General features: G+C 43.6%; 2 protein-coding genes across 4 annotated transcripts; one reads left to right on the plus strand and one right to left on the minus strand.

Moving 5' to 3' along the window:
* Positions 1–1,387: 1,387 nt before the first annotated feature.
* LOC124211465 (collagen alpha-1(I) chain) lies at positions 1,388–10,739 on the plus strand. The gene is made up of 6 exons (XM_046610538.2): positions 1,388–1,518; positions 2,429–2,527; positions 2,810–2,965; positions 3,753–4,134; positions 4,212–4,331; positions 4,479–10,739. Exons 1-6 carry the CDS (start codon positions 1,432–1,434, stop codon positions 8,981–8,983), a joined length of 5,349 nt encoding a protein of 1,782 aa, XP_046466494.1. The 5' UTR covers positions 1,388–1,431; the 3' UTR covers positions 8,984–10,739.
* LOC124211466 (coiled-coil domain-containing protein 102A) lies at positions 10,175–14,182 on the minus strand. 3 transcript variants are annotated; one of them, XM_046610543.2, is made up of 7 exons: positions 13,852–14,182; positions 12,922–13,667; positions 12,596–12,821; positions 12,293–12,502; positions 11,915–12,189; positions 11,519–11,657; positions 10,175–11,084 (listed from the first exon to the last, which is right to left on the minus strand). In XM_046610543.2, the coding sequence occupies exons 1-6, from the start codon at positions 13,894–13,896 to the stop codon at positions 11,564–11,566; spliced, it is 1,596 nt and encodes a 531-aa protein (XP_046466499.1). In that variant the 5' UTR covers positions 13,897–14,182; the 3' UTR covers positions 10,175–11,084; positions 11,519–11,563. The 3 variants fall into 3 exon arrangements, with proteins under 3 accessions (XP_046466499.1, XP_046466496.1, XP_046466498.1); XM_046610540.2 differs by having other exon boundaries at positions 13,832–14,181; XM_046610542.2 differs by lacking the exon at positions 11,519–11,657 and having other exon boundaries at positions 13,832–14,180.
* Positions 14,183–14,377: the final 195 nt, after the last annotated feature.

Consider the following 14,377-nt stretch of genomic DNA (forward strand, 5'->3'; position numbering starts at 1 on the left):
TCTTTGCATATTCCAATGGTGATTGCAATTATCTGTTTAGCATGTAGCACAGCGTAAGTTAAAGCTTGAATTCGAGATGTATCAGCTCTTGATTTGATCAATCAATCTGTAATTGACCCTCCAGACCAGTCTTGTATCCTTGAAATATATTGTTAAGATTTCAAAAATGGCCTACGCAGTCTGTAGAGAGCTAAATATGGATGATGTCATGCCATTCGCGGGCGGTTACATATCTCGTCCATCCCAAAGCCGCGGTCACGATGAACTCAGATAAACAACGACTAGCTGTCTTTCGCCAATGGTACGCAATGCATAATTAGGGCGTTGTAGGGGAAGAAGCGTGCGTCGGATGCGAAGCAGATATATCGGTCGAGATTCTATGAACTTTATATTATATATCAATGATACGCGTATCGAGCTACGCGTTTTTTTTTTTTTTGTTTTTTTTTTTTGCCAATAGAAAATACTAGAAACTGTGATTTCAACGGAGTCGTTTGTGTGAATGTAATCGTTCAAGGGAGGGGTAAAAATGTATTCAAGACATCTTAATTCAAAGCTTTTGCCTGCCGTTTTATGACTGTTCTCCAGTTCCTGCATTTGTGGTTTCAGTTGAACTTATGTAAACTATAGACTAAACCGAGAGGAGAAGTTTTCGTTTTAGCCGCATTTACGTCTATTTGAATAAATCTAACTCGATTGACTCTGCGAAGCGGGGACTGTACATAGGTATATGTTTTCTAAGAATTCTATATCTGAACATGGAAGTGCTAGTATAGAGCGGTACTGCTAGTATTCGTTTCCAAGAATGTTCGGTGACCTGGCTTTAGGCTGACTTGCCCAGTATTTTTCTTGACTAACTTATAACAGGGTATTTACATCCTGAATAGGTATATTTTTAAACAATTATTGTGTAATCTATTTTTTCTAAGCCACCATTTTCTTACATCCGAATTGTATCATTCCAACCTGCTGTAGGTATTGCACTAGATTTTGAAGATTTTGCTGAGTAATAGTACTAGCCCTTCAACTTTGAAGGCATCTCATTATACGAAGCAGTTTATATTTTGAAGTTCCAACAATTTATTACTTTTTACTTAATTCGTGGAGCAAACAATCTTTCCAAATTGCATGAATGATTGCAAGATACCTTTTGCATATGTTGGAATTTGGAAAGTGCAACTTCGTTTACCATGTTCTCAAAACCATATCAGATCTTGGCGCAATACTCACTGAAAATACAAATCGCTCTCTGAAATTACATCTGTGATATGGTCTATCGAAGAGAGATTCTAGGGGAGAGATTTTAGTGGGGGGACGGGATGAGGTTTCAGCGGTCTCGAATGGAGTGGGGCCCAAGAGTGTTCGGTGTCCCTTTCGATCCGTTTTGATCCGGCCGTCCAGTCAGCTCGAGACAAGACCCCGAGTGTCGCCATGACGCGGATACCGGGACCACCCTTGTGGTCCATTCTGGTCTTGATCGTCGTCTTTGGGTTGGTGACAGTTCAGGCTAAATATTACGTAAGTTTTTTTTACAAACTTTATGAAATTTGTGTTTTCGTTAGTCTTACTCTTTTTTCGGCATTATTATAATATGCTTAATACTAAAATAGAAAATTGCTCTGTTACTTCCGTTCAACAACCATCCGAGGTAGTATTTTTTTTCCATATTTTTGGGTTTTGATGTGCATAATCAGTGGATACGAAAATATTAACAGAGGATGAGAATAACGATGAATCAATGAATTGTATCTTACCCTTGTATCATTAAGTTGATGAAAATTCTCTTCATCTATCTCGATAAACCTAAATGCAAGTATTGAATGCATAATGTATAATACGATAGCGATTCAATTTGATATAGTGATCGAACGTCTTACAATTAGAGCAAGAATCTTTTCTGATCGTCAAATGTCCTTGTAATATTTTGATAGTCGGTCATTGACAGAAGTGGTAACGATGATGTGAGCAGGCGCCACTGTAGCACAATTTGACCGTATTTGTACAGTATCTCAACCAATTACTTTCCACGCATCTAATCATAGTCTACTCAGAGTCATGACCTGTTATTCGTTATCATGTTTAAAAACAGAAGCCTTGAATGTGTAATTAAATTTCGCGAGGAAATGTTCGCACGTGTGCCAACCGAAGGAATCTAGTCCTTGTAATCTAGCGCAACCCACTAATTTTATTCAGAAAGTGATTGACGAAAGATTTGAGCATCAAAGGTCATGAGATAAGAAATGATAAATATTCGTTGAGCTTCTGCACGCTAGACTCACGATAATATAATATGTACTACTTCATCTAGCTCAATGTAAGACTATGTCAAAATATATAACATCAAAAAATACCCGTCATTCAAGCCCTGCGCCTTTATAGGATACTATTAATGAGCTAATTAACTGACAATCAACATTGTATCTAATAGGAAAAGAAAAGGTTCGACCGGTCAATTGATCAGCCACAAACTACTCCTGGCACACCTTATAGGCCTAGCAAACAGCGAACATTCAATGATTACAACACGGTAAGACAATATTATATAGCGAAATAATTGGTAATGGGTTCCGAAAAAGGGATTTTCGGTTTTGCCAGATATGATTTAATTCTTCAGTACTTGTATATTGTATGACAACTATAAATTCGGTTTTGCACAGCCTAATGAACAGCTCTGCCATTCAACGCCAAACCTTGAGTATCAAGATCCAGTTTCAAAATTAAAAGACTAAGTTTAAACCGTGACCTTCTATCAAAATCAGGCCCACCTGACATCTTCGCCGTTATTTACACATCAATGAATCGATTTTAGCATTACATTGCCTACAAGGACGCAAAGTTAAATGTGTGCTATTTGGAACCTATGAGAAACATCTCTTCTAATGGCCTGAACCTCTGGCAAAAAATGCTCCACAACGCTGATCAAAGGACTCTCTATGTCTCGGAACAATTGCTGACTAAAATAGAAGTAAGTCTAACAGCGTGCAACTGATCTTTCGATAGCACATGCTGATGGTTCAATCGCCCTTTGTTTCATGAGTGGTGAACCGGAAAGTTGAACGTATCATGAACCTATCCGTAGGGCTTGTGTACGTTCGAATAATTAACTTCGAAGTGATTGCGAAAGTTTATGTTACCTTCGGCTAAATCAATAACAGGAAAACGATGCCATTACATTTAGTGTGCAATGTAGCGATGAACAGTAATTATTAATTCTTGTTCTAATGGGATAAAAGTAATATCAGTATTTCGACAGTTACCCTAATTGAAAATCTCTACTTTAGAAACGTCGGATGTATTTAACAAATTGACAGTTCTCCGTATGACGCAATGTGCAATTGCTATCAGGTCAAACTAAGAAAGAGTTTATTTCTAGTCTTGCGTATAGCTTATCTAAATCAGGCACGGGTTGAATCAGTTTTTGTTTGTCCTTGACCGTTGACCATTATCATTTTATCGCTTCCATTTCCTACGCGCTAAGTTAGAATAACGAACCCGCGACTGTGATTACCATGACAGTTGACAGAGTAAATTATTTTTCGGTTGTATTTCCAAATGTTAATGTTGAATTAAAAGGATGATTTTTTATGTCTACGTCAGGTGCGCTTCTTTTATAACGGCTCACTTTGTGATCCCGAGACATTTAATTCCCAGTCGCTAAGGGTGATCGTATGACTTTTTTGATGATATCATATGATCTTCCTCAGTCAACTATAAATCTTTCTTCAAAATTCTATACGACGTACTTTAATCAGGTTTGGCGTCTCGCTGGCGGCCGTATAGTTGAATTTTGCCGAGGACGATCTGCAGTATTGCTCCAGGAAACAAAACCCGTTCCAGGATATATGGAGGATCCTTTCCTTAACGAAATTGCAGAAGACGAAAACGACGTTGTGCCACACCGTGTAGCTGATGTTGTCTTGAAGCCCCTGTACGCTCGTGCAAAGAGACAAATTCAGCTTGAGGAACGGGAACAACTTAATTCAAAACTGACAGTGCGTCAACGCCGTCAGGCACCATTTCGAGGTCGTTTTCGTGGACAAACTCAATCGCAGTATCTAAATTTTGGCGACGGTCAATCAAAGGAAGGAAAAGCCGAAGCCAGAATAACACATGATTCATCTCATGCGGTTGTTAGTAAGTTTTCTTCTTGCTTTATTTGGCACTAAGCAGAGTACGGTTTTTTCAGTTTTTGAACTGTAAGGTTGCTTTAGGTGGGACCAATGGTATGGGCCAGGCACAGAGTATGTCCTCAGGTGGGGGTGACTGTGAAGAATGTCCGGGATATCGTCAGCCAACATACCCAGGTCAAGGTGGAGGAACGGGTTCTCAAGGTAATTGAAAACGCGTCTGAAGCGTTGCCCAACTGAAGCTTCATGAAAAACAAGCTATTCAACCCATTCAATATACCTGTTGCATTACGAATAACTACTCCAATGTAAGATGTCGACAATTGATTTGTCTTGTTTGTTTGAAATTAGGTTCTGTGTGGTCCTATCCAACCGGAAGACCATCAAGTGGAACCAATTACGAACGTAATTATAACCCGAAAACTGGTTGGAAACATAGTGGACCTGGAGCAGAGGGCCAGCAAACGGTAGACCATGAGTTAGACAATCTATTGCTGCCTAAAATATACCCGGGTGAAAAAACACGTGGTGTGCCCAGTCAACCAAATGGTAAATATGCTGGCGGAGGCCCCAGTAGTACTAGTAGTGTATATCCTGACATCAACACCGGGAGTGGCATAGGAAGAGTACCGTATCCCGGTGGCGAATCGACCGGCACTGGGGGTGGCGTAGGAGGAGCAGGAATACCGTACCCTGGTGGCGGATCCAGCGGCACCTGGGGTGGTGTAGGCGGAGTACCATATCCCGGTGGTGGACCTACAGGCACTGGGGTTGGCGTGAGAGGAGTACCGTATCCCAGTGGCGGACCCAGCGGCACTGGGGGTGGTGTTGGAGGAGTCCCGTACCCCGGTGGTGGCGGACCCAGCGGCACTGGGGGTGGTGTCGGAGGAGTTTCGTACCCCGGTGGAGGCCGACCCAGCGGCACGGCGGGTGGTGGCGGAGGAGTACCGTATCCTGGTGGTGGACTCAGTGGCACGGGGGGTGGCGTAGGCGGAGTACCGTACCCCGGTGATGGTGGATCCAGCGGCACTGGGGGCAGTGTAGGCGGAGTACGGTACCCCGGTGGTGGTGGACCCAGCGGCACTGGGGGTGGTGTCGGAGGAGCACCGTATCCTGGTGGTGGACCCGGAGGCACTGGAGGTGGTGTAGGCGGAGTACGGTACCCCGGTGGTGGTGGACCCAGCGGCACTGGGGGTGGTGTCGGAGGAGCACCGTATCCTGGTGGTGGACCCGGTGGCACCGGGGGTGGTGTCGGAGGAGCACCGTATCCTGGTGGTGGACCCGGAGGCACTGGGGGTGGTGTAGGCGGAGTACGGTACCCCGGTGGTGGTGGACCCAGCGGCACTGGGGGTGGTGTCGGAGGAGCACCGTATCCTGGTGGTGGACCCGGAGGCACTGGAGGTGGTGTAGGCGGAGTACGGTACCCCGGTGGTAGTGGACCCAGCGGCACTGGGGATGGTGTCGGAGGAGCACCGTATCCTGGTGGTGGACCCGGTGGCACCGGGGGTGGTGTCGGAGGAGCACCGTATCCTGGTGGTGGACCCGAAGGCACTGGAGGTGGTGTAGGCGGAGTACGGTACCCCGGTGGTGGTGGACCCAGCGGCACTGGGGGTGGTGTCGGAGGAGCACCGTATCCTGGTGGTGGACCCGGTGGCACCGGGGGTGGTGTAGGCGGAGTACCGTATCCTGGTGGTGGACGCGGTGGCACGGGGGGTGATGTAGGTGAAGTACGGTACCCCGGTGGTGGACCCGGTGGCACTGGGGGTGGTGTAGGCGGAGTACCGTACCCCGGTAGTGGTGGACCCGGTGGCACCGGGGGTGGTGTAGGCGGAGTACCGTACCCCGGTGGTGGTGGACCCAGCGGCACTGGGGGTGGTGTCGGAGGAGTACTGTATCCTGGTGGTGGACCCGGTGGCACCGGGGGTGGTGTAGGCGGAGTACCGTACCCCGGTAGTGGTGGACCCGGTGGCACCGGGGGTGGTGTAGGCGGAGTACCGTACCCCGGTGGTGGTGGACCCAGCGGCACTGGGGGTGGTGTCGGAGGAGTACCGTATCCTGGTGGTGGATCCGGTGGCACTGGGGGTGGTGTAGGCGGAGTACGGTACCCCGGTGGTGGTGGACCCAGCGGCACTGGGGGTGGTGTCGGAGGAGCACCGTATCCTGGTGGTGGACCCGGTGGCACTGGGCGTGGTGTAGGCGGAGTACGGTACCCCGGTGGTGGTGGACCCAGCGGCACTGGGGGTGGTGTCGGAGGAGTACCGTATCCTGGTGGTGGACCCGGTGGCACCGGGGGTGGTATAGGCGGAGTACCGTACCCCGGTAGTGGTGGACCCACTGGCACGGCGGGTGGTGTAGGCAGAGTACCGTACCCCGGTGGTGGTGGCCCCAGCGGCACTGGGGGTGGTGTCGGGGGAGTACCGTATCCTGGTGGTGGACCCGGTGGCACAGGGGGTGGTGTAGGCGGAGTACCGTATCCCGGTAGTGGTGGTCCCACTGGCACGGCGGGTGGTGTAGGCGGAGTATCGTACCCCGGTGGTGGTGGACCCAGCGGCACTGGGGGTGGTGTCGGGGGAGTACCGTATCCTGGTGGTGGCCCCGGTGGCACCGGGGGTGGTGTAGGCGGAGTACCGTACCCCGGTGGTGGTGGACCCAGCGGCACTGGGGGTGGTGTCGGGGGAGTACCGTATCCTGGTGGTAGCCCCGGTGGCACCGGGGGTGGTGTAGGCGGAGTACCGTACCCCGGTGGTGGTGGAGCCAGCGGCACTGGGGGTGGTGTCGGGGGAGTACCGTATCCTGGTGGTGGCCCCGGTGGCACCGGGGGTGGTGTCGGGGGAGTACCGTATCCTGGTGGTGGCCCCGGTGGCACCGGGGGTGGTGTAGGCGGAGTACCGTACCCCGGTGGTGGCGGACCCAGCGGCACTTGGGGTGTTGTCGGAGGAGTACCGTATCCCGGTGGTGGACCCAGTGGCGTAGGAGGAAGATATCCCGGAAATTTTCCCAATGGTGTAGGAGGTGAATATTATGATAGTAATCTAGGTGGTACTGGAGGACCAAACAGACCTGGGTGGTACCCGGACCAACAACATGTTAATGATTGGTCCGGTCAGAATGGAGGTGAAGCTGGGTTACCACAAAAAGAAAACATTATGTCTCCGCAGTATTATCCATCACCTGGATCGCAAGGTTCCGATGATGATGCAGATTCGCAAGCTTCGAGTTCAGTACAGAAAGCGCATTCTGGGACGATGGCTAGTGCATCAGCTCAAGGAAAGTATGGGCAGGGAACGGCACAATCTCAAGTTTCAGGAACTTACAGTGGTTCCGGATCATTTTCTGCTCAGGCAGGTACCAATGACGGTTCGAAAGGTGCTCAGACTCAAGTTAGTGGTGGTAAGCAGGGCGCAACAAGCAGTGCACAGGGCTCTGGAGGCCGTGGTAAGAGCCAGGCTCAAGTACAGCTGCATTCGAATACAGGAGCTACATCATCAGATGCACAAAGTAGCGGCTGGAATCATGGCACAAACTCGCAAGTACAAACGACTTCCAAAGGCGGCATGGCTGATGCACAAGCCAACGGTGAAGGCAGCACCTCGAGCCAGGCCCAAATAGGCTTTCAGCCTTATGAAAAAGAAAATGATCAATCGCAGACGAATTCTTCAATATTCCTGGGCGGTGGTACTGCTTCTGCACAAAGTGGGACTTACAGAGGTCAATCACAGGCGCAATTACAAGGCTCGTTCAAATATGGTTTATCATACAACGGAGCTGCTCAGGCAGGTTCTGGTTCAGGGGCTGCTGCTTCTAGGAAACCTTTCAACTTTTCGAGTTCCAATTCAGAGCTGTTCAAACCGTTTAGTCCTTTTCCAACCGTCGTAATTTCATCCGAAGAAGTGACACCTGACAGCAATTTACAATCAGCCGAAATATTGCCAGCACTTGAAGAAGGTGGTGGTGAGCATTACGAACCACAAGAACAGACCGGCGGAACACAATCCCCACTTGTTCAGAAAACAGATACAATGTTTACTCCTCCGGATCCAACGAGGGCAACTGGAGTAAGGTATAACAATCCCGTACCAACTCGCAGCTCATTGCAAAACACAGGAGTGGATGACAATTATGAACAAACAAATGTAAATTCAGATGATTATGATGAAGAGTATGGAGATGAGTATTACGACTCTACGCCAACCGTATTCCCATCTGAAAGTGTGTCTAAAGATGGTGGTTTAACCGTGAGCAGCAAACAACCAAATCAATATCAACAGACTCACGTTTCGAACGGACAATACGGTGCACGTGTCACACAAGACTCTTCAACAGGATTTCATGAGGGCGATATTCTACAACCGGGACAATCTTTACCAGGATTTACAATCCCACCTGGATACCGTGGCAGGGTAGTGTCTATTTCCGGAAGCGATACAAAAGCTGAAGGTGATGGAGATTCGCAATCTCAAACGCTTACGCTAACTTCAGGAAAAAACAACGTAACTTATGAAAATCGTACCAAGGAATCAGCGGCGGCCCATTCAAGAGCCTTGCAGACTCCACGTAATCGCTTCAGATACGACAACAGAAGATACCAACAACCCGCAGTACCAAACAGTTACTTGCGATCTAGTCCTAGTCCACCCAGTAAGCCCAATTATTACACGATCACCAACAGCGTTGCAGGTAAGATACAAAGCAATAGAGACACAGCTCGCAAGTACGAACACCGTTACTACACAAAAAGCTCCACCTGTGGATATTTCACTTTCTCCTGCAATATCGTTTACGGCTCTAATGGGCGAACTAAGGTCTGTAAACCAAAAGTACCGACCAACCCGGATGGCAGTCCAATAAAATGCTGAAAATCTGTCTAAAGTTCTACGTGACTTATTACACACATATTAAACTTTCAGAGTACTTTTACCTAACGTCGACATATTCACATTTGTATTCATTGCACTGCCTTCTTCAAGTAACGCAAGTATTCACATGGAAAATTTATCTCGAGGATTGGGTCGTTTAATTTTAAGGAATTAGTCTATATAGTTAACGTTTTAATTTCTCCGATCATTCTTACAAGGAATTAATTTTTAAATCATTGAAAGTACATAAAGAAATAGTGTTACAATATGTTGTTGCGCGAGAGACCGCAAGTATTTGACTTTACTTGTCTGACGATTATTTAATTACGAATGAATTCCTAACGAAGAAAAACGATTAAGTCAGTGTACGTGCATAATTTTCCCACTATGATATGTGCACATAAACGGAAATATAGTGAATATCTGTCAAGGCCCTGCTGCTTGTGCCATGTAAACGAATCACGGAAAAGCGAAGGACGGATATCCAACGTAATCAGTGGATCATGTTCCACTTTTCTGTGAACCGTCTCATACGGGATTGCACCTTTTAATTATTAGAACGTAGGGTGACAGTGGAGTAAGGGATGAGTATCAAATATTTGGACGAAACGCGGTCGCGCACTGCGTGCAAAATGTATGTATTCCGATTAATGCACTTGCTGTTGTTGCAGGTTTGCAAACTTTACACTGCTGCGGCAATGCTCCAATCGAGTTATGCGTTGACTGTGTTGAATTATAGTGAAACACACGGAAAGAAAAAGGCTTGTAAGTTGAAAGCGAGTTTTCAAAAACTACATGTTTTCTGCTACAAGATGGCGTCTTCCGAAATGGAAAAAAAGTTATCGCTGACAAATCGCATGAGCAGAAAAACCGATTTTAACATTGAATCATACCAAGTTGACCATACTTCGGGTGCGTTCCGAAATTAGCTCCCAGTGCGGTCAACCGCCTTTTATCTTTGGTGCGCTGCGGAGTTCGTGAGTAGCTTCTCCCTCTGTCGTAAGTAGGGAGTTTTTAGAGCTGCCAGCTAATTTCTGAATGCACCCTTCATTGCACCAATTTCGGTGGATGTTTTCAATGTATTGTTTTTGTAATCTTTTCTCGTTTTATTATCAACATGAGCACATGAAATTGGATTGTAAAAAGAAAACGACAGTTGGATAAATTTGTTCATCTTTATATTTTTCAACGTTTTTGAAAAAATATTATTTTAAATTTTGAAACTAACATCGATTTTGCCATTCACTTCAGAATTAAGTTACGAATCGTTAACTATTCTACTACATTTTACTGATTCCATATGCGTAGGGGAATTGAGTCAAAAATATTCAGACAAAAGTATGGTTTCATCATATTCTAATCAGCATATACATATAAGCTATATACCTATATATATATTCACATCCAATTATTATTCACAATGTTACACAAATTATTGCTTTGAAGTATTTCATGTGTATATTTTATATTGTTAATACGGTTTATTAAAATAATGAGCTTATAACCAGGAAACATCTCACATTCTTCTTTCGTCAGTCTTTATGGAAATAATACAAACAATTCATCATTGTTTTACAGCAAATTGTACAAAACAGAAAGTAATAAAAAATCTTGTACATGCATCATATTATTTAACACAACATATCAAAATTGTAAGGAATTCTATATAAATGGTAAAAACTTAAATAAGTATACGTAAACAACATAAAATGTACAAAAATTGCAAGTAAAAAAATAAACGTAATTATATCATGTATGTACAGCGTAACAAAATTATGAAAGTGTAATATGAACGTCGATTTTTTCAAAAATTCAGGTAAGTATCTGCAGAAGATTTAGTAATAAAAAATTTCACGCTGAGTATTTGTCTCTATCGTAAATCATAATACTAATTAAATTACGTGGCAGCATCTTAATCATTTTTCAACATACTATTATCTTTACTTTTTCAGTCTGTAACTAAAATAAAATCGTGCATTGTGTTTACATTTGTACAGATTTACAGGATACTGTTTAGAAGTCATTGACATCTTCGTCACTGAAATTGTGAGAAATGTTGGTGCTACGGTGAATAGATATTATGCCTGTTGATGTACGTAATCTGCAAATAAAAATTCGTCGTTATAAATTACGTACATAGACTTACATCCAATTGGGAACTTGGGTGAGATACGTAAGACTGGTTCATCCCCAAACGGATTCAGAGGTCAGAAACAAATTCAAAAAATCACAATAATAATTGTATATGGCAGAGGTTTTGAAACGATTCTTACTTTCATGTATACTTTATTGTTTATTATTTCTCGACAATACTTTAGAAATTCCTGAATATTTGAATAAAAATCTTCAATTTTATGCAGTTCTATATCATGATATTTCGAGTCCCAATACTGTACTTTGCAAACTTGAGAACAAAACCATTGTTAAAAAAATAGGAATCTTATTCAGACAAGCAATCAAAACAAAACGAAAATGAACGCACGAGTGACGTTTAATGATTTAACATTTGTTTATTCAGGCTTAAAGTAAACTTGCCTTGCACAACCTTTATTCCTCGCAAGTTTGTTAATCTGCAGAAACTCAATTAGGACATATGGATGCGGTATGGTCCACTATACCATCCACTAATTTATCTTCTTCTATTTCAGTTAATTCATCGTCACATGTTTCAGAACTGTTAATAGTAATATAAATTAGTCTACGTACAGAATAAAGCTGTATACTTACCAAATAATGATGGTTAAAAAATGTCTTTCATAGAAAAAAGCAGTGTTAATATCAGAAACGTAAGATTTACTTGAAAAGTTTGCTTGTTAATACCATGGTTAATAAGAATTTCCAAGAAGAATCGTCAAGATTGAAATTTGGAGGCACAAAGATAAAAGCACAATATTTTTTAAATATCATTTATTATCATTTTGTTATCATTACCTGTTTTTGAAATGCTCTAATTGGACGTTTGCTGAGCCTAGTTGTTCTGAAAGATCTTCATTGGCCCTTTGAAGCCTGCGAACATTGTTAGAAGCGGTATCTAGCTCGTCTTGTGCCGAAGCTAGTTCTTTTTTCAATTCTTCCACCCTAGCTCGCACCCTTTTCACTTCGGTTTCGTATTGTTCTGATCGTCTCAAAGCGTGCGACAATTCAGTCGTTTTCTCAGCAAGCATTTTTTTCAGTTTTGAATGTGAATGCTTAAGGTCTAACACCTCCTATCGAAATTCAATACACAGCGTTAACAGACATCAATTGTAAAGCAAGTTCTATGTCGATTCAGACCTTTCTGTGCAAATGAATATTTAATTTTTAATTTACCTTGTTGCGATCCAATAACTCTTGTTGAATTTGCCTGACATCCGTGTCAGACGCAGAAACAGGTCGACCTCGTCGCGACTCCACTCTTTCCTGCATATCGCGTAACTCATTCCTGAGTTGTTTATTCTCACGATCAAGAGAAATTTTCTCAGTCTCTAACCGTTCCCGTTTACCCCATTCTGCAGCATTTTCTGCTTGCAGTCTCTCCAACTAGAATTGATACAATTTTTTAAATCAAGTTTAGCGCTATATTACTCAAATATTAGTTAATATTCAATTGATATTCTAAATCTGTGGACTAACTTCAGTTCGCAGATCTGATAGACGACGATCCATGCCTTCACGATTTGTTGCCTCGTCAATGAGATCCGCTTGTGCGGCACTGAGTTCACTTTGAAATCTGTCCTTCAATGCCAATAGTTCTCTGGTAACTTCAGTTCTACTTTCTTGTAATTCTTCACATCGTTCTCTGAGTTGCGTTACTTCTGATCTAAGTTTTTCCATTCCCCGATGGAGCGACGACTTTTCTCTTGAAAATAATACAATAATTAAGCGAATATATAATGACCCGAGGACTCATAAAACAGATGCGTTTTCCTACTTATTAGTAGCAATATATTTGTACTTACTCTCGTTCGGCAGATATAGTTTTTGTTGCCTCTTCGAGTCTTAAATGCAGCATGGACATTTTCTGCATCAGAAATTCTTCATCGCTAGCATCAATAACAGATTGTCGTTTATCTAATTTATCTTGCATTGCATTGGTTTCGCCGACAAGCTTCATCATATCCCTATCCAAAGTATCGATCGAACTTTCTTTGTACAATTCTACAGCATGTTTAGGCACAGCACCTTGCAAAACATATTCCTCTATATCTCTGTCTTGCACTGCTGCATCCATATCAGATTTAGAACTTGGCTCTTCAGCAGAGTTTGCATGCACAAATAAATCTTTCTGATTCAATATCGGGACCATTTTTTCAGTCTGTTGAACGTTATTGTATACTTCCAAGAGCTCGTCAACTCCAAGCGCATCTCTGAGTCGAGGATCAGACTCTAAGATGTTGATTATTTGCTGATCAAATTGTCCAGCGTGTTTCAAAAGTATCATGTGTATGTTCTCCATTTCTTTTTTAAGCTGCTCATTCTGCAATTCGATGTCTTGTTTCTCATGCTTGAATGTGTTCGCATCTTTCAATGCTACTTCCAGCTTGCTTCTCAGCAATTTAGCCTCTTCCCTTGCTTTGTTTCTTTCATTGCGCACCTTGCTCCATTTTTCACGCCAGTTCGCCGTACAATCCGACCACCAACGCATTGTTTTTTCCATTTGAGCAGCTCGTGCTCGTGCTTCCTCAAGTTCCCTTTGTCGCAAAGCCTATACATATTTTAAAACGTGATTAAAATTGTCTTGAAATTGATTGAGTTTTTTCAACTCAAATTCTATTGAGACAAATTCTATAGCAGATAAATTCATGTTCACTGTACTAATTAAATACAGAGACACGCGACGAATCATTACAGTTAAAATTTTAAAGGTACCTCTTTGGTTTCCCACTCACTGTCTGCGTAGCGAGGAGAACTCGATGAGCTAACAGAAACATCATGTTCCCTAACAATTCGACGGGATGACGTTCCACTAGCTGTTGATTGTGCCATTGGGAGTCAGCAGGTTAACCTATTCCATGAGGTTTTCGAATGGATTACTATACTGAATAGTATTTCATGTAAACTTCATTCTGATTCGATATTTATTTTCTAGTAGCACTGATGAATGCGCAGAATATTAACTACGATCGGACGCCTTTGCGCAAAGTACAGACAAACTTTTATTATTTACAATAAACGTAACGAAAACAACACAATGACAAAAGCTTGGTAAAAATTAGTAATACGTCAGGGTGCGTTCCGAAACTTTCTGGCAGCGCGAAAAACTCCCTAGGATAGAAGAGAGCAACTCACGGACTCGGCAGCGCAAAAGAGATAATAAATTGTTTATAGCACTCTGAGCTAATATCAGAATGCACCCTAAATTAGAATCACCAGAGATGAGTACTCTGGTATCACGCATCATTATCGGTGCGTTCC

The sequence above is a fragment of the Neodiprion pinetum genome, chromosome 2 (genome assembly GCF_021155775.2).
Source record: "Neodiprion pinetum isolate iyNeoPine1 chromosome 2, iyNeoPine1.2, whole genome shotgun sequence".
NCBI lineage: Eukaryota > Metazoa > Arthropoda > Insecta > Hymenoptera > Diprionidae > Neodiprion > Neodiprion pinetum.